The 27,591-nt window shown below is 36.6% G+C and overlaps 1 protein-coding gene across 2 annotated transcripts in view; it reads right to left on the bottom strand.

The window, feature by feature from the left end:
• Positions 1–27,591, bottom strand: part of galnt9 (polypeptide N-acetylgalactosaminyltransferase 9) — a 184,756-nt gene that overhangs the window by 37,765 nt on the left and 119,400 nt on the right. For both annotated transcript variants that reach the window (XM_055198580.2, XM_055198579.2), the window contains 2 exons: positions 9,524–9,721; positions 265–382 (listed from right to left, as the gene is read on the bottom strand). In XM_055198580.2, the coding sequence (XP_055054555.1) occupies positions 265–382; positions 9,524–9,721 (316 nt within the window). The remainder of the gene's footprint in view (positions 1–264; positions 383–9,523; positions 9,722–27,591) is intronic.

Below are 27,591 nucleotides of genomic sequence, written 5' to 3'. Positions count from 1 at the left end.
GATAGCGTTAATTATTTCGTCACCTGAGATTATACAGGGAGGGTGGCAACGATGTTAAATTGTGTTTTCTGAGAGGCTATAATATTATAAAGCAACTCTCTCGCTAGATGAAGTCAAATTACACAAATCCACTGAAGTGTAACTGTCTGAGCTGCACAAAACAAGCCGGACCCTTTTATGTCCTTTACCTCCATAGTCAAACTTTACATATCATATATCTGAAATCATGGTTCACAGATGTTGTTAGATAATGATTTTACTTACCCTCATACCAAGCTCAATGTTTTCTCCTCCGTAGACCTCCATGCCTGGGTCAAGCAGTCCAATTTCTCCAAAATACTCACGGTCCACCACAAAGGAACATCCAATCATTGCCGGAGTCCTGTGTAAAGGATGGAGAATTACACTTTATACAGTATGCACTAAAGAAACCCATTAAAGAAGATTACATTTATACACATAGATATGACAAATTATTAATCTATCCATTCATGAATCTGTCTGTCTGTGTCCATCCATTATTCCATCTCTCTGACGACTACCTGCCCACCCGTCCATCCATCTATCCATTCATAAATCTGTCTGTCTGTCTGTCTGTCTGTGTGTGTCCATCCATATTTCCACCTCTCTGACACCCGTCCATCCATCCATCCATCCATCCATCCATCCATCCATCCATCTATCCATTCATTAATCTTTCTGTCTGTGTCCATCCATCTCTCTGACACCCCTCCATCCATCCATCTATCCATTCATTAATCTTTCTGTCTGTGTCCATCCATCTCTCTGACACCCCTCCATCCATCCATCTATCCATTGATCTATCTATTAATGAATCTGTCTGTCTGTCTGTCTGTCTGTCTGTCTGTGTATGTGTGTCCATCTTTCCTTCCATCTCTCTGATGTCTGTCTGTTTGTTTGTCCATCCACCCAATCTTTCATTCATGAATCTACCTGTCTGTGTCCATCCATCTTTCCATCTCTTAGATGTCCATCCATCCATCCATCTGCCCACCCATCCATCCATCCATCAACCCACCTGTCTGTGTGTCTATCCATCTTTCCATCTCTCTGACGTCTGTCTGTTTGTCCATCCATCCATCAATCCATCTATCTATGATTTAATCTGTCTTTCTGTCTGTGTGTGTGTGTCCATCCATCTTTCAATCTCTCTGATGTCTGTCTATTTGTCCATCCATCTATCCATTCATTAATCTTTCTGTCTCTGTCCATCCATCTCTCTGACACCCGTCCATCCATCCATCTATCCATTCATTAATCTTTCTGTCTGTGTCCATCCATCTCTCTGACACCCGTCCATCCATCCATCTTTCCATTCATTAATCTTTCTGTCTGTGTCCATCCATCTCTCTGACACCCGTCCATCCATCCATCTTTCCATTCATTAATCTGTCTGTCTGTGTCCATCCATCTATCCATTCATTAATCTGTCTGTCTGTGTCCATCCATCTCTCTGACGCCCGTCCATCCATTCATCCATCCATCCATCTATCTATTCATGAATCTGTCTGTCCGTCTGTCTGTCTGTCTGTGTGTATCTATCCATCTTTCCATCTCTCTGATGTCTGTCTTTTTGTCCATCCATCCATCCATCCATCCATCCATCCATCCATCCATCCATCCATCTATCTATTCATGAATCTGTCTGTCTGTCTGTCTTTCTGTGTCCATCCATCTTTTCATCTCTCTGATGTCTGTCTGTTTGTCCATCCATCCATTCATGAATCTGTCTGTCTGTGTCCATCCATCTTTCATCTCTTAGACATCCATCCATCCATCCATCCATCCATCCATCCATCCATCCATCCATCCATCCATCTATCTATCCATAAATCTGTCTGTCTGTGTCCATCCATCTCTCTGATGACCACCTGTCTGCCCGTCCATCCTTCCATCTATTCATTAATATGTCTCTCTGTCTGTGTCCATCCATCTCTCTGATGACCACCTGTCTGCTCGTCCATCCATCCATTCATTTATCCATTCATGAATCTGTCTGTCTGTGTCCATCCATTTTTTCATCCCCTAGACGTCTGTCTGCCTGTCTATTCATCTATCCGTTCATGCATGAATTTGTCTGCCTTGTCTGTGTGTGTCCAACCATCTCTCTGTCATCCATCCATCCATCCATCCATCTATTCACACAGACCAATTTCTTCTGAGTCTGGGCCTGTTTGAACTAAAATAACTACATAAATATCTTGTCAGTTAACTTTCGTATAATACAGAGTGTTCGTTTGTTCTTTTAAGTGCTGCTCTTTTGATAAATTTTCTCTTGCCTATTGGTTTCTCATAAACAGCTTCACATGTGGCATTGTGCTGAGATGGCAGTTATATATACAGTCTGTCAGGTCAAAGCTACAATGGGCTATAAGTATCCCTTCAGGGTAAAAGGCCCTTGAAACGTTATTTTCTCCACAACACCATAAAACAAACACCATCACATAACTTTCATCAGCATTTTTGTCGTAGTGACCTAAAAAATTTCGCTGATCCATGAGATCACAGCGTGCACCGACAATCTTAGCTTATTTTATCTCACATTTAACGATACTTAATTAAAATAAACTCCATTGACAATAACAAAATAGGGCTGTCAGCATTAACACGTGCAAATAGTTTGATAATAATTAACAGGTTAAAATAATTAAAACGCAGTCAAACTAAAATAAATAAAATAAAATATCTATTTATTGTTCTTATGTTACTGAGATGAACTCCTCTTAAAGTTTATGCACACAAAGTACAAAAAGCATGCTGGTATCATTTACATAATTGGAAAGAGAAAGAAGCCAACTAAAAAAAAAACACAAGTATGTTACAGAAAGCAGCTAGCGAGGAAAAGTTGTCTCTGTGGGCAGTATGAGCTCATTTGTAAAAGTTTCATGACCAAGTTTGCCTCTATTCAAAAACTTTTGGGACGGATCTAAGGATTGTTGTGATAACAGCACAGGCCAAGCTGATTTCTGAGCCTGTCAAATCTCTAGACAAAAGATCTGCCGTGTCTCATAAACACAAGATGGCTTTGTCACTGGTTTCGCATTTTAGTGGGCTGAAAGCGAATGTTTGTTGGCCTCCATGAGAGGCTATGAATGCTAATCGCATGTTTACAGTTACTGTGCTCCATTCTTACAAAAGGGAAAATATCCAACCTCTAAGAAAGTCTTTGTGAAAACCGAGGTGTTTCAAGGAAAATGTTTCATTTGTACCAACATTGATTTCATTTGTTTAGCGATATTGATTCAAAGGTTTACAGAGTGTACCGCACTTGCTATATACAGTAGATACATCTGAAGAGCGTGGAATTATGAAAGAAATGAAATGTATGTGTTTATTGTAGCAAGAAAAATCTGCTTTTATGATTTATGATATGAACCAACTGAAATCACTAGATACTCCATAACTAGCTGTACATGTAAAGTATCTCTATTTAACTATTTATGTGATTTCTGTACGCAAAAATAAATGTGATAAATAAGGGGGTTAATATTTATAAAAACATTTTTTGTATTTATAATCATCCTACTGTATATACATTGCAAATCGATTCTCAATTTGACATTAAAGAATGCTTCTCTGTTAATGAATGCCAAAATTAAGTATTCATTTTAAAGCTTTTCTTTTTTGGCACAGACGACTTCTTTCCAGCGATTCAAAGAGGATATCCAGTCATTTAAATAAACACTATTGCAGTGTGTTAGTAGTATTGGGATCCTGAATGCTGTATAGCCACAGGCAGACTGAGCTGCAGTAGATACACAGAACTTAGAAGTGAAGCTGAAACGATTTCCAATAATGCGACTCATTGACACACTGCAGGCCTGCGGGCGGCCATTTTAACTTGTCAATATACGCTTGTGATGAGAACTGCATGGACGATGGCTGCTGTAATGAGATTCTGTTCAAATGTTTAAACATATAAATGTTACCTCTGAAATATAAAATACAAGTTTAATATAAGTTTCTCTTGACCTCACAAATATTTTGATCTGAAGACTAATCTGAATATTTTTTTAGATTAAAATGTAACTATTTAGATTTTGTATATCATTATATATAAATAAATATAACATTTGTTGCTTTCTTTCAATACAAACTTAAAATGTAATTTACCGTATTTTCTGCTTTTGAAGAGGAAAAACATATATAAGTTGCACTGGACTTACTATATGTTGCGTTTATTTAGAAAATGATTTCACAAAATCCAAGCCGAAGAACGAACAATCACATCTGGAAAGGCAAGTTATTCAACCAAACAATAACACAGAACAGCAGGCTGAATACACTGAAAAAACGAACTTTTTGGTGTAGTAATATTTATTAGATTAACTCTCATAATTTCTACATAATAATAATAACATTTATTGAGAACTAGATTTTCTTAAGTAAAATGATGATAAATACACAATTAATGCATGTAAAAAAATGAACTGTGTGGGAATAGTAAGTCTTATTAGATATTATAAGTAAAATTTACTTACATTTATTTGCACATGTTGTAAGGAATACCCACAATTCTTTGCGCCTGAATATTTTTATTTTTTAAGCTTTATCACAGAATAAGAACTGATAAGAACTTTAACTACTTAAATATTTGTTAGCAAAATGTCATAAAGGTTTAAGCTCTTATATTATTGATGTTGTTTTGTTGTAAATAATAATTTTGTGAAGTCACCGTTTAGGTGATCAGTGTTTCTTTACATGAACCCTGTTCAGAACATTGTATTGTAATTTTCTCCACAGTGCTGATAATGCATGTCAGAAACACAGTTTGTGTGCGTTTCTGTTCCGAATCAAGTTTATTCAATGACTGACTTGTTGTCAGTCATGAATTTTGTGTTATAATGCAATTTATAACACTAAAAATAACTAGGTCCACAGGAATATGTTAAAGAAAATAACAAACAGAAAATACGATTTATTTAATATTATTAGGACAGCAATGCTTCAATTTAAAAAAAAACTAATAGACTTTATCTAAACAATTAAAATAAATCTAACTTCTAAATAAAATAATTAAGTAACATTTAATTAATTATTTAACATATGTTTTATCATGCAATTTTAAGTAAATTTTATTTGATTTTAGTATGTAAGTTTTACTTATAAAAAAGCAGTAAATTTTACTTAAAAAAAGTTAGTGCAAATTGTTACGAGGATTTTTTTAAGTAAATTTTACAAGTTGTTTTTTTCAGTGTAGGTGTCCATACATGTTAAGGTAGCATAAACAGTTATTTACACGATAACAATAACATACAGAACATACCTGGGAGGCTGAATAGGCTAAATTAAGACGACAAGCCAAATCAAGTTCAAAAAGGTCCCGAAGTCATTCCGCATCACTGAATCCATTGAATTACATATATACAGGAGCAGCATAAAGCGGACTCTCGCGGCTGTAGACGGTAGTGGTTTCTCTTGGTTCATATGAAATAATTTTCATGTAAAAGTCGTACCTGACCATAAGTTCCAGGACCCACCAAACAGAGGTGGGTACTAGAGCCCTGCACGGGCCAAAAACTCCAGCCCTAACCCGGCCCTGGCCCGAAGTGTTAAAGCCCTACCCGACCCCAGCCGACAATGCCTGCATTTTTTCAGCCCGAACCCGACCTAACCCGACACCAATATCAATCACTTTTAAGCTCTCTCTGGCGCGCGCGCTGTTTGATGCGCGCTCTCTCTCTCAGAAGTATAGCTTTAGCTTACAGAAATGCTTATTGCTTTAATTTAGGGAGTTATAATAGTTCATTGTTCACAGTTCATATTTATGATCTTATAGTCCATTTGAAAAATTTTGTACGAACTGACTGTATTCTTCAGAAAAACACTAAATAACTTATCTTCCCTTACCTGTCACTGTTCAGTGTGCAATTAATTAATAAATATTAGTATGACGTTAATTTTTAAAAGTGTGCGAGGTCCGTGCACGTCCTCCGCTAGCAACACAGAAATAGCAAAAAGCGCAAGTCAAGTCGAGTCCTGATAAGTTTCAAGTCAAGTCAAGTCACAGTACTAAAATAAATAGGGGTACATTTTTCGATAGGTTAAACCATAGCCATACCACCAAAGCCAAATTATGACAAACAGAAAAGATTTACGTTCATTTATTGCGTTATCGTTATAGAGTAAAACTGACTATAAAGAGATGACTTTCTTACCTTATGGTTCTTGACGTTGTGGTTGTTCTGTCGGATATTCTTGCGTTGCTTATTTTGCATCTGGCAAATCTTTTTTTATTGGCACGGTCCAGTTCAAAGTCATAGCCAAACGAGACTATTGGAGCTCGACCAACGTTACTGTCTGCCATGTTTGGCGCGGTTTGATTTGTGCAGCGGGCACAGACGCTGATTAGTGGTGCTGACGTCACAATAATATTTTTTTTTTAAAGAAATTTGTTTATTATTTATAAGTTCAAGTCATTTTCGAGTCTTCCCCTTCAAGTCAAGTCATGTCTCAAGTAACTTGTTCTCAAGTCAAAGTCAAGTCAAGTCATTTTCATACTTTAATCAAGCAAGTCACAAATCCTGAAAATTGTGTCTAGAGTCAGACTCGAGTCAAGTCATGTGACTTGAGTTCCCCACCTCTGCCACCAAACTATAAAATAATATAATAAATTTATAGTCCAGAAATACGGTAATAAAAATGTGTCATAATAATAAAAAGTTAATACCGTATTTTCCGGACTATGTTGACTTGTTATTTTAGCCTATTCAGCCTCTCAGGTATGTTCTGTATGCTATTGTGTATTGTGTAAATTAGGCAAATTATAGGCAGAAGTGACTACTGCGAAGATGCTAAAATATAAAATAGTTTTGATTTATACAAAATTTCTTTGGTAACAATCCAGCTTGATCTCACTGGAATTCATATGTATTTTACGAGTTTGCTCATTTGTAATAATTTGTACAATGTGAATCATGCAAAAACGTATGCTTTTATAAAAAAACACTAAACTGAAACCCCACTCCTAACCCCAACGTCACAGTGGGGAAAGCAAATTGAACATAGTACAAATGTGGTCGTACGTATTAATATGAATTAGCACCCACCCTCATAAAATACGTACAAAACGCCATGAGATTGCGTTGCATAATTCACTAAATTAATTGATCTATAGTTTTTATTCGTTTCCTTTTTAGTCCAAAATGTGAAAAAATAACAAAAAGTGAATAAGTGCCCATCAACTTTTGAATAGCAGTTCATATTAGATTTGTTTGTTTTTTATTAAATCTAACGTAGACCAGGAATTAATTTGAGGGGGAAACTGTGTTGGTCTAAATCAGTTTGCAAAGAAAAAATTTTACTATCTAGTTTACAAGGATTTTTGGTACAATAAGGTTGGAAACAGGATTATTTTTATGCATACATTTTAACTCGATGCGGTGCGGACGCGCCTGGAAAAACGAGCGCATCGTACCACGTGCATGTCGCAACGCTTTCATTATGAGCGCGCATACCGCGCACCTACATTTGAAACAACGAACTTGAGTGTGCAAAAGTAACAGTAAAGGTGAACAAGGAGTGTCTTGCTTTGCACAAACAGTTCTTAAAAAGTTTGATATTACAGTAATTAAAATGAAAAAGCGTTTTAGCAACTAGTATGAGGCATCGTGGGAATGGACTTCAGTTACATGGGCTGCAGGCTTAGTTTCTCCTTCCAAATTGCTATCAGTCAGATGGATGAATAATGAATGAGATCTCTGCTGTGCTGATACTCTCACACAATAGTGACCCTAACCATATTTCACATAAAATGAAAAAGTGAATATGCCCTCCACATATTCATAGCTCCTAGGGGTTTTCAGACTGAGCTGTAATAAACATCATCTTGCCAAGTTGGTTTAGGCATGAAATGAGGCATTTTACTGTTGAAGCTATGATTTGACAAGTTTAGCATAAACTATAAAGCTTTTATGAACTTCAAAAAATAGTTTCACAGCGAGTAATTAAATGAATTTTTGGTCCCATTGGATGATTTAACGAGAATAAATTATAAATGGAGGTTAATCAAAGCCATAATCTGTACTACATTCCAGGACATAAATGATAAATGTATGAAAAATTTGCTTCAATTAAATTAATTCAGGTTAGGGTTTGGGTTAGTACCTATTTTTTTTACAGTAAGTAATGCTAATATACACTTAACGATAAGTCAAGCAAAAATGAACCAACAATAAACAATAGTTATACAGCAATTATTAAACTTAGTTTGCACATTTTAAAAATCAAAAGATGTAACATATTTTAATGTGCAATGAACTAACATGAACAATTGTATTGGTATTACGATTAATCAATAATTGATAAATTGCGTGTTCCATTAAAAAGACCTGTCTGAAATCGATGCTGAATCGCAAGGCTACGATTCTATGTTTCATGCCCAGCTTTTGCATGAACTACGGCGTTTTGGTCTGTAAGGAGTCCATATAAAATCATAATGAGTCTGAATCGTTTATAACTTGCATTTAAAAAAAGCGAAACTCGTTAAACAAAATCATTCAAAATATTCTTTATTATCATAACTGAAACAATTTGAAGAATGGCGATATAAATATTCTTATAGACATTTCCTGGAATAGTGTTTGTAATGGTACTTCTTCTATGGCACAAATGGAGTTTCTGCACGAGAGCGCCCTCTGGCTTTAGGATGTGCCGTGATTTTATAGTAATTCATTAAAATTAATTTATTGAGAAAACACGCATTTGCATGATTAATCATTACAGCCCTATTAATAAATGCTGATAAACTATATTGGCTGCTTTATTTTACAGGAATTCTTAGGTATTTTATAAGTTGTCTCATTCGTACAAAGCATATCGTACAACAATAAAAAAAAAAAACGGTATTAAAACCCCGCCCTGTCAGAGGTGCGAAAGCAAATCATGCAAAAACTTACAAATAAATATGAATTAGCCATCTCGTAAAATACATAAAAATGTCATAATATTGACAATTAGTTTATGTTTACGAATGCATTTACTAATTAACTGAATTCGCATTACGTAAGGTCGCGTTGACGCGTCACACGGTTGGTGCTATAAAAGTTGTGATTTAAAGTGCGACTTTTTTTTTCTTGCCAAAAATGACAATCATTTTATTAGACAAGACCCTTATGCCTTGTTTGGGATCATTTAGAGCCCTTTGAAACTCCAATTTTAAACTGCATTGAAACTGTAAATTGTTGAGGTGTAATAAAGTCTTTTAAATTAAGAAAAATCCTGGAATGTTTTTCTCAAAAAACTTTATTTCTTCTCGACTAAACAAAGAAGGACATCAACATTTTGGATGACATGGGGGTGAGTAAATTATCAGGATTTAGAAAGTGGAATATTCCTTTAAGTGCCCTAAAGAATTACCCATCAACAAATCCTTCAGGTAAATAAAACAACAGTTAACTAAACCATACCTCACTTCTAAAATATGAATCTCTTATATCCCAGGTCATTTATATTTCAGAGAACGTCTTCATACAATATGAAGTAAACCACTGGCTGCCCTTACCTGATGGGGGCAGTCTCATCTCCTTTATCCAGCCAATCCTGTGGCGGTATGATGTACATGCACCAGAGTCCCCAGTTATAGCCATGAGCTGCGTTAGCGTACTGCTGCACCTCAAAAGTGTTGTACTTGATGTTATCTATGGCAGGAAGGATTATCCTAGTGTGATCTTCTTTTACTCTGGTGAGGATAGGCTCCGCCCTGAATTAGTCAAAGAGGAGAGAAACGGATAAAGAGTTTAGACATATCAAGCTATATCAAGGGTTTGGAAATTCTTGGCTGCACAAAGCAACAGTGGTAAAATCAAGACAGCAGGCGTTAGGATGTCAGTGCGAAATGTTCTTACAGCGTTTTGTTCAAAATTCTCAAAACCCTTAAACCAGAGGCTTACAGCAGGACTGATGGAGAACTACATTATTCTACCACTGGGAAACCTTTCAAAGTAGGACTGTAGCGTTTAAGCACAATAACTTTCACCTAAATCTATGCGGCTTTATATTTATCGTCTACACGAGCGAATCCCAAACAGGTATGCGAGGTGACGATAGGGGTCGAGTAAAATTGATGTATATACTGTAGCATATTTAAAATGTTGCATTGTTTCAAATCAGCTTTATGTGAAAGAAGAACAAAAGAAACCACAGAAAACAGAGAAAAAATTAATATACAGCACTGTGCAAAAGTCTTAAGGGGATCGCACACCGCCGCGCAGCTCAGCGCCGCGCTGCGTCACGTCGCGCCTAGGAGAACTCGGAGGTATTGTAAACCGGAAGTGCACATTAAATAGCGCAAGCTTCGTCAGATAGCGTCTAATTCAAAATGTAAAATATACGTTAGCAGCCAATGTTAATCATTAATGATGTGGGACAAATATGATGTTATTTAATGTTAAACTATGTGAGTAGCGCTGTGTGGCGCGACAGGGATTTGAGCAACTTCCTGAGTCAAAGCTGGGCGGCGCGGACAGGCGCCACCTGGCGGCGCCGATGTGCGTATACTCGTAGAAAATGTGTTCGTTTTTGTTTTTAGAACCGCGCGGTGCCAAGCTGCGTGGCCGGTGTGCGATCCCCTTTAGGCTACCACGCCAGAATTAGATTTGTAGTTTTTGCTATATTATAGTGATCATATATAATTGTTTCTCGGTCTCTTTAATAGAATACATCCAAAAAATACAGGAAATGTGTATGTAGTATTGAAAACAGTATAGACGTGTAGGCTGATGTGTGAAGTTTTTATGGTAAACTCCCCTTCCACTTGAGCAAGGGCAGGAAACTGCAGGATCTCTTAAACCTAAATAAAATTAAATACTAATTTTTAATTTTAAAGAAACAAGTCTTTTTACTTCATTCTGCAGTCAAGATGTGTTTAGGGCCAAGAGAGGTCACACTTAAAGGAACAGTACGTAAGAAATGTATATCAATTAATTATAAAATGGCCCTGATATGTCACTAGATTTTGAGAAATAATTTTCATTTCAAATACTTATATCCCTGACAACAGTGGTCCGGCCAGGATATTTGCATTTAAAAAGTGGAGTTGCAGCCCTCAACTGATGTTTATGTTGTCATGTAATGTATTGGCCACCAGTTGTGTGATTGTAGTACCAGTTTTGGCCACAATTCTACATACTGTTCCTTTAACACCGACGATGCCTAAAGAGAACATTTAGTCCTGAATATGTACACATTTTTGGACATATTTCCTGAAATTACTGTGTGAATAATTTATATGATAAATAACAGGCATAATATTAAACTAGACATGGGTTTCAATTCGCACCTCAAGAATGTGATGCTCAACTTTCTTAAAAAAAAACTAACTGAATTGCTCACTCACTTTCACTCAAAATGCACATGGTTGTTAAATTACTACAACCTTCTCTTTAGAAATGTTTGGATGTGAGTATATTTGCTTGCATAATGCACCATAAAGACATTACTGTCTTATGTGACTATGTAGCTTTGTGAAAGTGAGTCCCCGGCACTTACTGGCATGAATAATAAATGCATTGCTGTGCGTGGGACATTATTTAAAACTGAAACCTTTTCCAATACCAACATACAATGTTATGCATTATAATAAGTTGTGGAAACCTACTACGCAAATCTAATTTCCGTCATTGCAGCAGGCAAAGCAAATATTTATTAAATTTTTTTGGGGGGGGGGCATTTTCACCTGTAATTGACAGACAGTGCTGCATGAAAAGCAAAGGGTGGGAGGTCACCGAAAGCACATCTGCACTACGTGTTGGAGCACTGCACAGCACACTATATCAGTGTGCCGACACAGTAAATGTTTAAAAGCAGTTGCCACATATCAAAAAAATATAAAGGACAAATGTTTATTAAAATATTATTTTGGATAAATAAAAAAATAATTGTAATTATTAAATGCCATCCTTTCAGTAGAAGATAACAGAAAGTTGTATGCAATAAAAATAAGCCATCGTTTTACTAACAGTAGCTTAAAACGTCATGGCCTTGATGTATTGTGAACAAAGCACTGCTATTTACCAATTAGTACTGTTTAACATGTTTTATAATTAATATAATACAGGTATAATTTCTTAAAGGAATATTCCATTTTCTAAAAAAGAAAAATCCAGACAATTTACTCACCACCATGTCATCCAAAACGTTGATGTCTGTCTTCGCTCAGTAGAGAAGAAACCATGTTCCTTGAGGAAAACATTGCAGGATTTTTCTCATTCTAATGGACTTTAATAGAGCCCAACATTTAATACTCAACACCCAACAGTTTTTTCAGCGAAGTTCCAAAGGACCACAAACGATCCCAAACGAGGCACAAGGGTCTTATCTTGCAAAACGATTGTAATTTTTAACAAGAAAAGTAAAAAATATACACTTTTAAAGCACAACTTCTCATCTAGATCCGGTCGTGATGCGCCAGCGTGACCCCACGCAATACATCATGACGTCAAGAGGTCACAGAGGACGAACGTGAAACTCTGCCCCAGTGTTTACAAGTGTGTTAAAAGAGGACCGTTCAGACGTTGTTGTATGTCGAATGATACTAATTAATGTCTTTGTGTCAGTTTATTGTTTAAAATGGTCCGCAAATTTGTGTTTTATATATGTAACACGTGACCTCCCTACGTCACTACGCATTAATGTTAGGTCGCGCTGGACCGGACCTAGACGAAAAGTTGTGGTTTAAAAGAGCATATATATATATTTTTTTTATTATAAACAAAAATGACAATCGTTTCGCTAGATAAGACCCTAATGCCTCGTTTGGAATCGTTTATAGTCCTTTGAAACTCTGAAAAAACAGTTACGTGTTAGTGTTAAGTGTTGGTGTCCATTAAAGTCCATTAAAATGATAAAAATCCTGCAATGTTTTCCTGAAAAAACATAATTACTTCTCGACTGAACAAAGAAAGACATCAACAGTTTGGATGACATGGTGGTGAGTAAATTATCTGGATTTTTCTTTTAAGAAAATGGAATATTCCTTTAATAATTTTAATTTGTGTTTACTGAATTATTAAAGATGTTGTTTTTATATTTCACATAAAAGCTTTTTGAGTTTGTCCAATAAATGCAAGATGTTGAACATCACACTTGACTGTAATGCACAAATGTCACTAACAAATTGCCACTGTAAATAACCAAACCACAATGAATACACGTTTCGCAATTCTATTTATTCACCCAGTGTACAGCTGCTGTGTTTACACTTAAAACAATGTGCCTGTTTCCAAGAATAATTCTTGGTAGATTGCTTTTCCCACATTTGGAAATAAGCTTGTGTTCCATAATCAAAATAATGTTGGAGCACAATCAAGTCTAACAGTGTAATCATCACACATTGACATCTTCAGCAGAGAAAAACACACAACTAACAGGGAAGAAAACAACAAAAACTTTCCATCAGACCATTACAAATGTCCATCTGTTCATTAATCACCACCTAACACATTTTCTCCAATTGTCTTTTCACTTAATTTTTCTTTTAATTAAATGGATTTTGACTGGATATAAGAGATTGCAATCGTAAAAATACTTTTACAATTTCTTTCATAACTCACAAAGGACTATATCTTTACTTGTCATATTTTGGTATACTGTAGGCATGCATATATGTCTGTCAAAAGTAACTGTACTAACTATTAACAGTATTAAACTAAGATTCTTACAATCAAATAGACTAGGGATTTTTCTAACTTTTTTGTCATCTGAACTCCCTTGACCAACTGAGATTTTAAGTAAATATTTTAAAGGGGTAGTTCCCCCAAAAATGAAAATTCTGTCATCGTTTACTAACTCTTATTATATTATATAATAATAACAAAGCAATAAAGTGCTTAACTTAGATTCTTTTAATTTTCAGATTTCTTTTTATTTATTTATTTACATTTTATGAATTAATTGTATTTGAGTATTTGTTTAACAACCCACCAACCCCCTGCAATTCCTCTGCAAACCACCAGGGCTCATGTTGCGTTCAGACCAGCCGTGGTACAGGCGTCAAGCGTGAGTGATTTCAATGTTAAGTCAATGTAAAGATGCCTTGACGCGTGTCTGGAGGTCTCGTGGCACTAATGAGGCGTTTAGTGCTGCGCGGTAGACGCGACGCCACCTCATTTGCGCATCCATTTTGCGTGAATACCGCAAATTGAGCATTGAAAATTTTAAATTTGAACATTAACCAATCAGGGGCTTGCTCTAGTAGTGACATGATTACAGAAAGCGAGCGAAGTCGCAGAAGCCCCTTCCATGACGCAAATTTCCACGTGAATGTCTCGATGACTATAATTTCATGCGCAAATGAATAACGCACCGTGTTAACCAATCAGGGGCTTGCTCTAGTAGTGACATGATTACAGAAAGCGAGCAGAGTCGCAGAAGACCCTCCCAAGACGTGATTTTCCGCGTGAATGTCTCTATGACTAGAATCACAAGTGGCTTTCATACTCGAATGGAGCGAGTAAACTCAAAATGTTCAAGCGGCAAACTAGACGTGGTGTGAACCCATGGGAGAAATAACACGACATGCATTATAATTTCTTGTAAAATACGTTAAATTGTTTCTAGTTAATTATATTGCTCAAAAGTAAAGTCTTTAGCACAATGATACAAGATTTATCAATCCCGTAATATATTCAGAATCACAGAGATAAAGAAATCGTATTAAGTAAGCGATGGTGTGACATAGGTGCCGATCACGCGGGTGTTCCGTCTTTTTTACTCAAGCACCCACCTAAGGGGCCGTTCACATTAGGGGTGTGCCGATAGACGATAGTATTGTGTTCTACGATCGTCAGACATATCGTCAATAGCAGGCTTTCATGATGATAGTTGGCGATGATAATTATTATTATCATCCCAGTTTCAGTAACATGCACATTGCATGCTTTTCCTCGCATGAGAGGGTTTGTGGGTTTCACTTTGTAACGTGCACGGATTCCTTCTCGCACGCACCTGGACTTAATGTGCACGTCTTGGACTCTTGCACGGACCTGAATGCGTGCGTGATGTACTCCTTTTGTTATGCACATGACTCTTCCTCGCACATGAGCTTGTAATACGAGCAGCTCTGACATTTCCTTGTACTAGAGAGGTTGTTAGCCGCGCAGAGGGTTAAAACAAGCGAGTGTTTTGTTCCCGCTCCCTGGCACGCAGGAAATTTTACAGAGCCTGGGCTTTTCTGCCTTCTGATTAATAACATCAGTTTTAAGAAGGGTGCGGTCATTACAGTGTTGCCCTTGCATTTTTTTGTCCATCAATCAAGTGACTTGTCAGAAATGAGTAAAAAATTAACAAACAAATAAATAAATAAATGAGTAAACTACTGCCCCGCCTCCGATACTATCGTGTATCGGCGATCTCACAGGCTGATGATAGAACGATCTGAAAATGGGGCATATCGCCCAACACTAGTTCACATATCACGTGTTTTGCAAGCTTAAATTTGTTATTTCAAATGTAGGTGCGCGGAATGCGTGCTCATAATGGAAGCGACGCAATCACAACGCGCATGCGGTACAACGCGCTAGTTTTTTCCAGGTGCGTCCGAAGCGCATAGAGTTAAAAACAACTTTTTAAAATGACGCAAACGCACCGCATATGACAAGAACCTACGTACCTAGCGTTTTCCACGTGTTTTTAGGCGCAACATGTGACTGGCCCCTTAATGGCCGAGCACTAATGGAACAAGGTCAGATATGCTCAATTATTTTGTTTTCCTTTTTAACAAAGTTCTTGGGTGCTCCCATAGCGTCTGCGGTTGCTAAGCAACCTAAACGTTGCGCAACGTTGTGCAGAGACATTAGTGGAAAAAATAATGCAGCACTGTGTTAACGTTCAACCAACAACCTATAAAAATATTAGTTTAAATTCAAAGACATACCTAAAGGCAAAGGAAAATCCTTCAGACATCCATATCAATTTTAATATTTCGAAATCATTAGCTGTTAAAAATTTCTGGCACGATCAAACATCCATTTATCATTTATTCCAGCTTTTCATGTCTTCATAGCATCTCTTCCTTAGGTGTCCTTTCTCTTTGTCTTCCTTTATTTATTAAGGTCATCCTTAAAAAGCTCAATCACATTAAAGCTATGATCACCTGTGAGAGATGACTTTTAATGGGGGCTTTGAGTGGAGCTTTCAGAAAACCCACATGCTGAGAGGATTCTTAATGTAAATGTCCTTCTGGCACATCAGAGCCCTTTTAAAGATTTCAATGGATAGAGATTGTGGAGTATTTTTATGCCAACCACCAGGCAGTCGTTAGGGGACACGAGCCATTTCTAGATCCCTTGCCCAACCTATAGTTTCTTTCTCCATTCTAACCTCTCTTATAAAAAGTCAAAAATAAATGTATTTAACAAATATAATGCAAGCTGTAAGCATAAGAATAAATGCCTGATCTTTTGTCTGAGCACAGTCCTGAAATAACACGAGAAGGACGGAGCACATATGTGGAGGTGAGAAGGTACTGATAAACTAACCTTGCAGGAGCAACCATCTCTCTTGTGAATCTATACACATTTATCTTTTTCTGTCCTTGGGCAACTGACATCATAGCCCAGACCAGGTACATGTAAGATCCCCAAGGATCCACTCTCGGCTATAATAAACTATAGGTGTGCAGATGATATGAGATTCCACATGTTTTGCTGAACCTGGGAATCCTATACTGGATTCAGGAAAATAAAATGGCGGAATTCTATAATGCAAACTGAAATACATATGAGGAAACCTGGCTTACAAATTTACAGAGTGGCACAGTGGCTAACATTGTTGCCTCACAGCAAGAAATTCCCTGGTTTGAGCCTTGCATGTTTTCCCTTGAGTGGATTAACTTGTGAATGGACTAACACTAATATAGCCATGGCATTAAGAATAAGCAAACAAACAAATTTACCAAGGGTTATTACTAAATTGACCAACCATATTATGAGCAAAAACAAGAAAGCACATTACAGTCATACATTTTTCATACGCTTGATCACATCATCTGGTCTTATTATATTATTGTCACAGAGATACTTTGGTTCTTGTTGCGGTTGATATGTGGACTCTTGTTTTGTAGTATATTGTGTTGCCTGCATTGATCGTTCCCTGGGTGTCTCTTACAACTGAGGTTGAACCAAAGTGATGCACTAAGAAAAAAAAAAAAATTATATATATATATATATATATATATATATATATATATATATATATATATATATAAAACGAAATCACAAATTGAAAAGAAAATCAAGGAATATTAAATGTCAAGTATCTTGTTTATCTATTTGTCCTTGTGTACCTAAACTCTCCTGTTTTTATTGCTCCGCTAGATCCATTGCTAGGTTAGGCCTTCTGTTACCAATACGCAGGACTGTATTGTTTTACTAAACAAGAGAAAAATCCATAAGAAGCTATTAAAGATTAATCTAGATTAATCGCATACTAAATAAAAGTGAGTTTTTGCATAATATATGATGTATGTAATTATTATGTATAAATACACACACATTCATGTATGTTTTTAAGAAACATTTACATGTGTATATATATTTATTTAGATTTTTATATATTCTATATAATATATAGCTAAAAATGGATATATAAAAAATCTATGTTAAAATATACATAATGATTACACACATATTTTATGCAAAAACTCACTTTTATTTTGTATGCAATTAATCTTAATCTTTGCCCAGCACTACTATTAACAAAAAATAGTCTCATCATATGCATAAAAAACGTCAATAGTAGAAACAATAGTAGAAACAAAAACAAGGATAAGAAAAGATACTACAAAACAAAAGGCACATTTTAAATAACCAGATATAAAATGGTATAACTGCAGCCAGGACATCTCCAAATGTAGGCGACGAAAAGAGGGTGTGGCCTAATTGCTAGCGAGTCTTAGCCTGGGTTTCCCCATGCTGCCTTGCGCACAAATTTATTCACGCTGGAAGTCTAGCATGAAAACTATGGACCAATTTTGCCCCTGAAATAGGGAACCAATCACAGAACGGGGAGGGGGCAGCAAGACAATGTCTATGCGACACACCAAAGCAGTTTTGTTTATCCAACACGGCAGCAGACTCTTCAAGTTACTCTTAAGCAAGTTTATTTTAAAAAAAGAGCAACTTTTGCGTTAAACAATTTCATATCCAAGAAGTATGTTTGTATATGGCAAGACATGATAGCCACAGAGTTTTATAGGACCAACCTGCTAGGCATCTTCGTCGACGAAGTACAATTAACTTATAAATAGTAAGTGGTATTTATTAATATCATTGTCATTATGCCTGTACTGTGGTCGTCATAGTGCCACTAAGTTGTGTTGCTTTTCAATATCAATATACAGCTACCGGTTTAGTTCCATAGCTTTCAGCTGTGTGCACACGGACCGATAAAAGTTGTTGACTCTTGAATTTTTTTGTCGCTCTACATACGTCATCTGGTATAATTGAAACGATTGGCTATGAGCTACGTACAGACGCATTTGATAGACATTCGTAGCGCCCAATAAAAGGCTCTGGGCATTCGTAAACCACGCCTCAAATACGAGAAAATGAGCATAGGGTTTTCAGACCACGTCTCATTCTCTATGAGACTGGTCTGGTGTTAGCCAGGCTAGGCCAGTCTAGACTATAGTCTGTTTTTGCATGTACACAAATGTACGAGCGTGGTTGAATGCACACAGCCTTGCAAAGTATAGTTTATTTGACTCGTACGTGTACACAGACATTCAACGCATGCGCATTGCAACAAAATGCAATGCATCATCTGGGCTACTTACTATGTAGGTCCATGCGTGACCTACGCTGTACACAGGGTTTAAAAAAGTATGTGCGCACTCTTCTGATGACGAAAATAGTGTCATGCGTACACGTAAAAAATGTATACTTTGGCCTTGAAGATCAGTGGTTCAGGTCTCACAGCCGGTAGCTTCCAACTGAGGTGCCCTTGAGCAAGGCATGTTTGCGAATTGCTCCCCAGGCACTGCAGTGATAGCTGTCCAATGCTCTCTCTCTCTGTGTGTGTGTGTGTGTGTGTGTGTGTGTGTGTGTGTGTGTGTGTGTGTGTGTGTGTGTGTGTTCATGACTTAAACCTGCACCTAAAACTTGTCCTATTTAGAGGCACTGTACCCTTTTGAAGTTCATTCCTCTATTTGTTATGTCTGCTTGAGATGATCAGTAAATCAGTAATAAGTTTCATGCTTGCATTACATCGTTGTTTTTTATTATTCAGACCAACTAAAGCACAGGAATATAGAAACTGGCATGAAATAGTGGCATGAAATGTTACAAAGTGTTATGGCCTATACGATCACACTTGTAAGTCAAACTAAAAACAAAAGAAAAAGACACAGATAAAAACAACGTTAAGGTATCACAGCACCAAAGCACACACCAGAGAGTCACACAAGCCTCAACTCAAAACAAACATATCAGGCTCCACAGGACAGTGTGTGACAGAAGCAAACAGAAGAGAATTGTCAAAACAATGCCAGCTATTCAATTCACCAGGCTTCATTCCTCATTTCTGCCCTTAAACTAAATGTAGGATTTAGTAAAAAGCTTTAGTGCTGCACTAAAGCAACCGCTAGTAATTGGTGGGAGTAAATACAAAGGCAATCTCATTTGACACCGGACACGAAGGGCAACGGTGATCAATTCCTTTACCCACAGGTTACACCCAAATTTATTTAGCACAGGAACAGAAAAATGACTGATATCTAACAGGAAAAACACGATTTGAATTTATAATTTAACATTGTATTGAAAAAAAACTTGATTTTATGTCATTTTATTTGATGGAAATGTATTACTGTTATAACGAGACTGTAATGTTGCTCATTAGCAGGTTTTACATTTACATTTATTCATTTAGCAGATGCTTTTATTTAAAGTGACAAATGAGAGAGCATTTAATATTTTGTCAATGTTTTCCTACACCTGATAGGCTGCACAAGTAGTAAATAAATAATATAATACAACCTATCCTATCCTCCAAGTCATACAGTTGTTTTGGTTGTTTGTCCATTCCCTCAAATACGACCAACAGATGTGTATAATAAATTAGCGCCTCTCTACCTGCAGCAAGTGAAACTTAATATATTAGTGTTTTAAATTATATATATATTTAGATACAGGGCCGGCGTCAAGGAGGGGCATTCGCGGGCCGTGCCCCCCCAAACAGGTTGTTGTGCCCCCCTACACAGTTTTTGATTAATTTAATATATATCAAGAATAATTAAAATAAATTAAACATTGAATGTTTCATGACTTTTAATGTAATCAAATGAGGAAAATATAGTTGATATATGTTTTCTTTAATTAAAATAGACCAGTTTCTCTGATTGGTTGTATTGCCGGGTCATGCGTCATTAGGCTTTAGCATATTTGTGACTTGATACTAGCAACGTGTTTTTTCGCGGCATATTATGGATCGTGTAAAATAGGGATATTAGAACATTTAGAACGAACCAGCACGCCTGCTTCATCTGACTTCATGCAAACACCGGTTGGCTCAAACTCGGAGATTAGAGGTCGAGGTGGAATTTTCAAATCTACAGGACACTGTTTTAAGGAAGTTTAATGTTCGTACACGCCGGCTTCAGCTTTTTTAAAGGTAAGTTAGCATTGTTTTAATTTACTTATGTGAAGTGTGGCTATAGACCGTTAACAGCATTGCGACTTGATTATGGTAAAGCGGCTTTCATAACGGCTTTTACTTAGGACGCGATGTGCGCTGGGCTGCGCTATGAAACCCATTCATTTCAATGGCTTGCGCCGCCCGAGGGCGGTTTGTTGTTGCGTCGAGCAAAGCGCGAGCGCAGCGACAGTCTTTAACGAGTCTGTATTGAGCTGACAGTCTGTAACAGTTGTATAAGTGTGTGCTTGAACTGTAATTTATTGTTGCTAATTGCGTGCCCCCCGTTGGAAGACGCGTGCCCCCCTGTCAGTTATGGTCTGGCGCCGGCTCTGTTTAGATATAATTTAATTTTACAATGATGACATGAGATTTGAGATGTACTGGGATATGATTTTCAATTTAAAAAAAATTTAAAAATTAAAAAACATTTTTTACACATTACACTATTCAAGCATTTAAGGCAAATAACATACTCATTTATTTATTATATGATTTAAAACACAGCATACAAAAGAAACACAACTTTTATTAAAAAGTATTTAAAGAGCACCTATTGTCTGATTCAAGTTTTTACATTTCCTTCGGTGTGTGAGTGTGTATTAGTACGTTAACTATATGCAAAAGGTATAAACCCCAAAGTAAACGATGACGGAAATTATCATCTCCAACGTAAATCTCTTTTCTTGGACTGCAACAAACACACAGATTGTAGGCAACAGTTTACTTCCTGGGATTGGTGATGTAGTCAAGAACAACATTATCATAATTCCTCCCGCTTCGCACTCACAGCTTGTAAATTAACTCCTGTTAGCAATCGAATCTTTCAAACATGGTAAGGAGCGTCAAATTTCCGGCTGAAGTCAGAGGTATTCAGGCCAATCACAACGTACAGATTAGCAGGCCAATCAGGGACACAGAGCTTTTCAAATCTGTGCGTTTCATATATTGCACATTGTGTAAATAAGTAACATTGCACATTGTTAAAGGTCACGTTCTTCCTGATCCCATTTTTAAACCCTAGTTAGTGTGTAATGTTGCTATAATAGCATAAATAATACTTGTAAAGTGATAAAGCTCAAAGTTCACTGCCAGGCAATATATTTTATTTAACAAAATTCGCCTTTCAAAACCTACAGCGAACGGCCGGTTTGGACTACAGCCCTCTACTTCCCGATTAAAGGCGTCAATAGTAGAGTTTTTGAATAAGCTCCGCCCACAGGAATACGTCAGTCGCCAGCTAAGCTCAAACGGCTCTGGCTAAGCTAAGCTGCTGTCGAATCACAACACACTAAATAACTACACAATCACACAATTCTGAAGGAGGGACTTAATAGAACAAGGAAGACATCAGCCTATTTTGAGGACAGTGAAAACAGCGGTATACAGATAAGTAAATTGTGTAAAAAATAATGCGTTTTTTACACATGAAAGATGAACACATGTTATATTGTGCACTGTAAACACAATCAAACCTGCTAAAACACAGAAAGAATGGGACCTTTAACAATACATAAATAATATTGCACATGCTGGTCCACAGAAGTAAGGTGGTAATGTCCCTATATTAACACATATTTCAGTCAAGTGTATCCAAGCGTTTGACTGGTATTGATAAAAATGTTCTGTTGATGTTATATCATGTCAAATATGACTTTTCTGAAAGATTTTCAATGCATGAATGTAACTTGCTTGAAATGTCCATGATTTCTAAGCCTTATCTCTCATTTCACTTGACTTGACATGTTTGGAAAATAAATCATTCCTGTCCTTTGCCTTTACAGATAGCCCAGGAACACATTCATAGCAGATTACCCCTCCGTTCGCCTGAGCGAACGTCTACATGACATTTCTACAATTAGGAAACTTGCTCTCATGTGCCACTATCGTAAAATGAAATCTTACCTCGCTCACTGTTAGGAACCCATAAATTGCTTGGTCTACTCGGTGGTGTGCCCAGAAAAGTGCCTGGTTGTTAAAAGTGTTAGTATTTCCAGGGCAAAATGTTCCCCGTAGCAGTTTTTACAGTAGCAGGATACTGGATTTCATTTTTGACATGCTGTTTTTAAGCACATTATGGATCTGATGAGCAGCTTACAAGCTAAGATGTTGCCTTTGGACATGTGGCTTGTCACAGTAATGCTATGTTAGCTTCATCCTGTTAAATGTTTACTTTTTACTCTCTTCTTAATTTTTTTTTTTTTTAAAGCAAATCCATCACACCCACAGTATCTCTGTTTAGTTTGTTCTAAAAATACAACGAGTTTAGATAGTCAAGTAATTACATTAGATTAAAGACTGCCTACTTTCAGCATTGCCCCATGTTTATTTGTGTTTACCTATAAACACAATAAATTATAACTCAGCGGGTGTGATTAATGGCCCTTTTATTTTTAGATATACAACTAATCAGTCCTCATTTCCTCTCAGCGCCAGGGTTTTCTTCAAATCACAGCTCACTAAGTGGTGTTTTTCTGGACCAAGATAACAACCAGTCTTTAAATAAATCCTTTAATATGTATTAACGGCAATTGTGTTTCTGGAGCATAAAAGATCAAGACCCTGATTTATTGGAAAAACAAACATAGACATAGGTTGACTACAGAAACTTTCAAAAAACCTCCTTACGGATGACATTGACCTTGCAAATTGAACTTTCCATTCTTTACTTTAACTGTTTAACTTAACCAAACACTTTCTTCTCCTCTTTTATGCCGTTCTTTTCTTCTCTACACTGTCCGAACTGCTGTATGTAGCATCTATGGACATAAATATGTCTATGGTCCATGCAGGTGCAATTGTGTTTCTGGAGGATAATTTAAAAAAGATCAAGACGCCAATTTATTGGGAAAACAAACATAGACATAGGTTGACCACAGAAACGTAAAAAAAAATATCCTTACCGATGACATTGACCTTACGAATTGAACTTTCCATTCTTTACTTTAACTGTTTAACTTAACTGAACACTTTCTTCTCCTCTTTTATGCTGTTCTTTTCTTCTCGACCCTGTCCGAACTGCCGTATGTATCATCTATGTACATAAATATGTCTATGGTCCATGCTGGTGCAATTGTGTTTCTGGAGCATAATTTAAAAAAGATCAAGACGCCAATTTATTGGAAAAACAAACATAGACATAGGTTGACTACAGAAACTTTCAAAAAACATCCTTACGGATGACATTGACCTTGGAAATTGAACTTTCCATTCTTTACTTTAACTGTTTAACTTAACCAAACACTTTCTTCTCCTCTTTTAGGCAGTTTTTTTTTCTCTACACTGTCCGAACTGCTGTATGTAGCATCTATGTACAAAAATATGTCTATGGTCCATGCAGGTGCAATTGTGTTTCTGGAGCAAGATTTAAAAAAGATCAAGACAGCGATTTATTGGAAAAACAAACATAGACATAGGTTGACCACAGAAACGTTCAAAAAAAAATCCTTACCGATGACATTGACCTTACGAATTGAACTTTCCATTCTTTACTTTAACTGTTTAACTTAACCGAAGACTTTCTTCTCCTCTTTTATGCCGTTCTTTTCTTCTCCACACTGTCTGAACTGTCGTATGTAGCAACTATGTACATAAATATGTCTATGCTCCATGCTGGTGCAATTGTGTTTCTGAGGCATAATTTAAAAAAGATCAAGACAACGATTTATTGGAAAAACAAACATAGACATAGGTTGACCACAGAAACGTTCAAAAAAACATCCTTACGAATGACATTGACCTTACGAATTGAACTTTCCATTCTTTACTTTTACTGTTTAACTTAACATAACATTTTCTTCTCCTCTTTTATGCCGTTCTTTTCTACTCTACACTGTCCGAACTGCCGTATGTAGCATCTATGTACATAAATATGTCTATGGTCCATGCAGGTGCAATTGTGTTTCTGGAGCATAATTTAAAAAAGATCAAGACAGCGATTTATTGGAAAAACAAACATAGACATAGGTTGACCACAGAAACGTTAAAAAATATATCCTAACCGATGACATTGACCTTACGGATTGAACTTTCTATTCTTTACTTTAACTGTTTAACTTAACCGAACACTTTCTTCTCCTCTTTTAGGCAGTTTTTTTTCTCTACACTGTCCGAACTGCTGTAAGTAGTATCTATGTACAAAAATATGTCTATGGTCCATGCTAGTGCAATTGTGTTTCTGAGGCATAATTTAAAAAAGATCAAGACAACGATTTATTGGAAAAACAAACATAGACATAGGTTGACCACAGAAATGTTCAAAAAAACATCCTTACAAATGACATTGACCTTACGAATTGAACTTTCCATTCTTTACTTTAACTGTTTAACTTAACCGAACACTTTCTTCTCCTCTTTTATGCCGTTCTTTTCTTCTCTACACTGTCCGAACTGCCGTATGTAGCATCTATGTACATAAATATGTCTATGGTTCATGCAGGTGCAATTGTGTTTCTGGAGCATAATTTAAAAAAGATCAAGACGCCAATTTATTGGAAAAACAAACATAGACATAGGTTGACTACAGAAACTTTCAAAAAACCTCCTTACGGATGACATTGACCTTGCGAATTGAACTTTCCATTCTTTACTTTAACTGTTTAACTTAACCGAACACTTTCTTCTCCTCTTTTATGCTGTTCTTTTCTTCTCTACACTGTCCGAACTGCTATATGTAGCATCTATGGACATAAATATGTCTATGGTCCATGCAGGTGCAATTGTGTTTCTGGAGGATAATTTAAAAAAGATCAAGACGCCAATTTATTGGGAAAACAAACATAGACATAGGTTGACCACAGAAACGTAAAAAAAAATATCCTTACCGATGACATTGACCTTACGAATTGAACTTTCCATTCTTTACTTTAACTGTTTAACTTAACTGAACACTTTCTTCTCCTCTTTTATGCTGTTCTTTTCTTCTCGACCCTGTCCGAACTGCCGTATGTATCATCTATGTACATAAATATGTCTATGGTCCATGCTGGTGCAATTGTGTTTCTGGAGCATAATTTAAAAAAGATCAAGACGCCAATTTATTGGAAAAACAAACATAGACATAGGTTGACTACAGAAACTTTCAAAAAACATCCTTACGGATGACATTGACCTTGGAAATTGAACTTTCCATTCTTTACTTTAACTGTTTAACTTAACCAAACACTTTCTTCTCCTCTTTTAGGCAGTTTTTTTTTCTCTACACTGTCCGAACTGCTGTATGTAGCATCTATGTACAAAAATATGTCTATGGTCCATGCAGGTGCAATTGTGTTTCTGGAGCAAGATTTAAAAAAGATCAAGACAGCGATTTATTGGAAAAACAAACATAGACATAGGTTGACCACAGAAACGTTCAAAAAAAAAATCCTTACCGATGACATTGACCTTACGAATTGAACTTTCCATTCTTTACTTTAACTGTTTAACTTAACCGAACACTTTCTTCTCCTCTTTTATGCCGTTCTTTTCTTCTCTACACTGTTCAAACTGCCGTATGTAGCATCTATGTACATAAATAGGTATATGGTCCATGCTGGTGCAATTGTGTTTCTGGAGCATAATTTTAAAAAGATCAAGACGGCGATTTATTGGAAAAACAAACATAGACATAGGTTGACCACAGAAACGTTCAAAAAACATCCTTATGGATGACATTTACCTTACGTATTGAACTTTCCATTCTTTACTTTAACTGTTTAACTTAACCGAACACTTTCTTACAAATTTTTCTGCTGTGGATGTTGGTCTTTCAGACCATTTCGCTATTCTTTTTAATATTGAAGTTTCACTTTCTAGTAGAGAAGTTTTACGATCTATTTCATTCCGTAAATGGCAATCAATTGATCATGATATTTTTGCAAATTCAATTGTCTCTTTCTTAAATGCTATGCCGCCGCCTTCTCTCGAAGATAAGGTCTCTGCATTTAACAATGTTATCACAGCCAATTTGGACATGTTTGCACCCATAAAGACACGCAATGTCTCATTTGTACAGTCGTCTCCTTGGTATAATGATGATTTGCGTTCCCAGAAGGCAGTATGTCGAAAATTGGAGCGAAAGTGGCGTTGCTCGGGTTTAACTGTGTTTCATCAAGCCTGGAAAAATGGTTTGGCACATTATAGGGTAGCTATTGAAACTGCAAGATCAACATATTTTTCAAATCTTATTGAAAAGAATCAAAACAATCCTAGGCAGCTTTTCCACACAATTAATAGTCTTCTCAATGTGGTTGATGGCAGTTCTTTGACTTCATCTGATTCGTTGTGTAACGAATTTCTCAAATTTTTTGAGGATAAGATTGACAAGGTCCGTGCAAATATTTGCAGTTCTTCTGGGTCTGCTGTCCAAATAAATATCACATCAAGCTTTTTTGGTACTCCCTTCTCCAAATTTACTGCATTACAACCTGAGCTACTCTGCAAGCAGGTTTCTTGTATGAAAGCTTCCACTTGCATACTTGATCCTATGCCTTGTAGTTTGTTTAAATCTTGCTTTGATACATTATGCCCCACAGTTATTGACATAATAAATGACTCTTTGTCAACTGGTTTGGTGCCAACAGCACTTAAAACTGCTGCTGTCACTCCCATCTTAAAAAAGCAAAATTCAGATGTGAAAGTTCTTACAAATTATCGCCCAATTTCTAACCTTCCATTTTTGGCTAAAATCTTAGAGGGTGTGGTTGCGGCCCAATTGAACAATCACCTAATTGAAAATAGCTTATTTGAGCCCCTTCAATCTGGGTTTCGGAAACTGCACAGCACAGAGACTGCGTTGGTTAAAGTAACTAATGATTTGCTTATAGCTTCCGACTCAGGCTCCCTATCTCTTCTCATTCTTTTGGATCTTAGTTCTGCCTTTGACACTGTTGATCATGCACTGTTACTCAATCGTCTGGAAACTGTATTTGGTTTGTCAGAGATCGTTCTTGGCTGGTTTAG

This window comes from Misgurnus anguillicaudatus, chromosome 22, assembly GCF_027580225.2.
Source record: "Misgurnus anguillicaudatus chromosome 22, ASM2758022v2, whole genome shotgun sequence".
NCBI lineage: Eukaryota > Metazoa > Chordata > Actinopteri > Cypriniformes > Cobitidae > Misgurnus > Misgurnus anguillicaudatus.
Note: the sequence above shows the minus strand (reverse complement) of the source record. Positions and strands in the feature narration are given on the sequence as shown.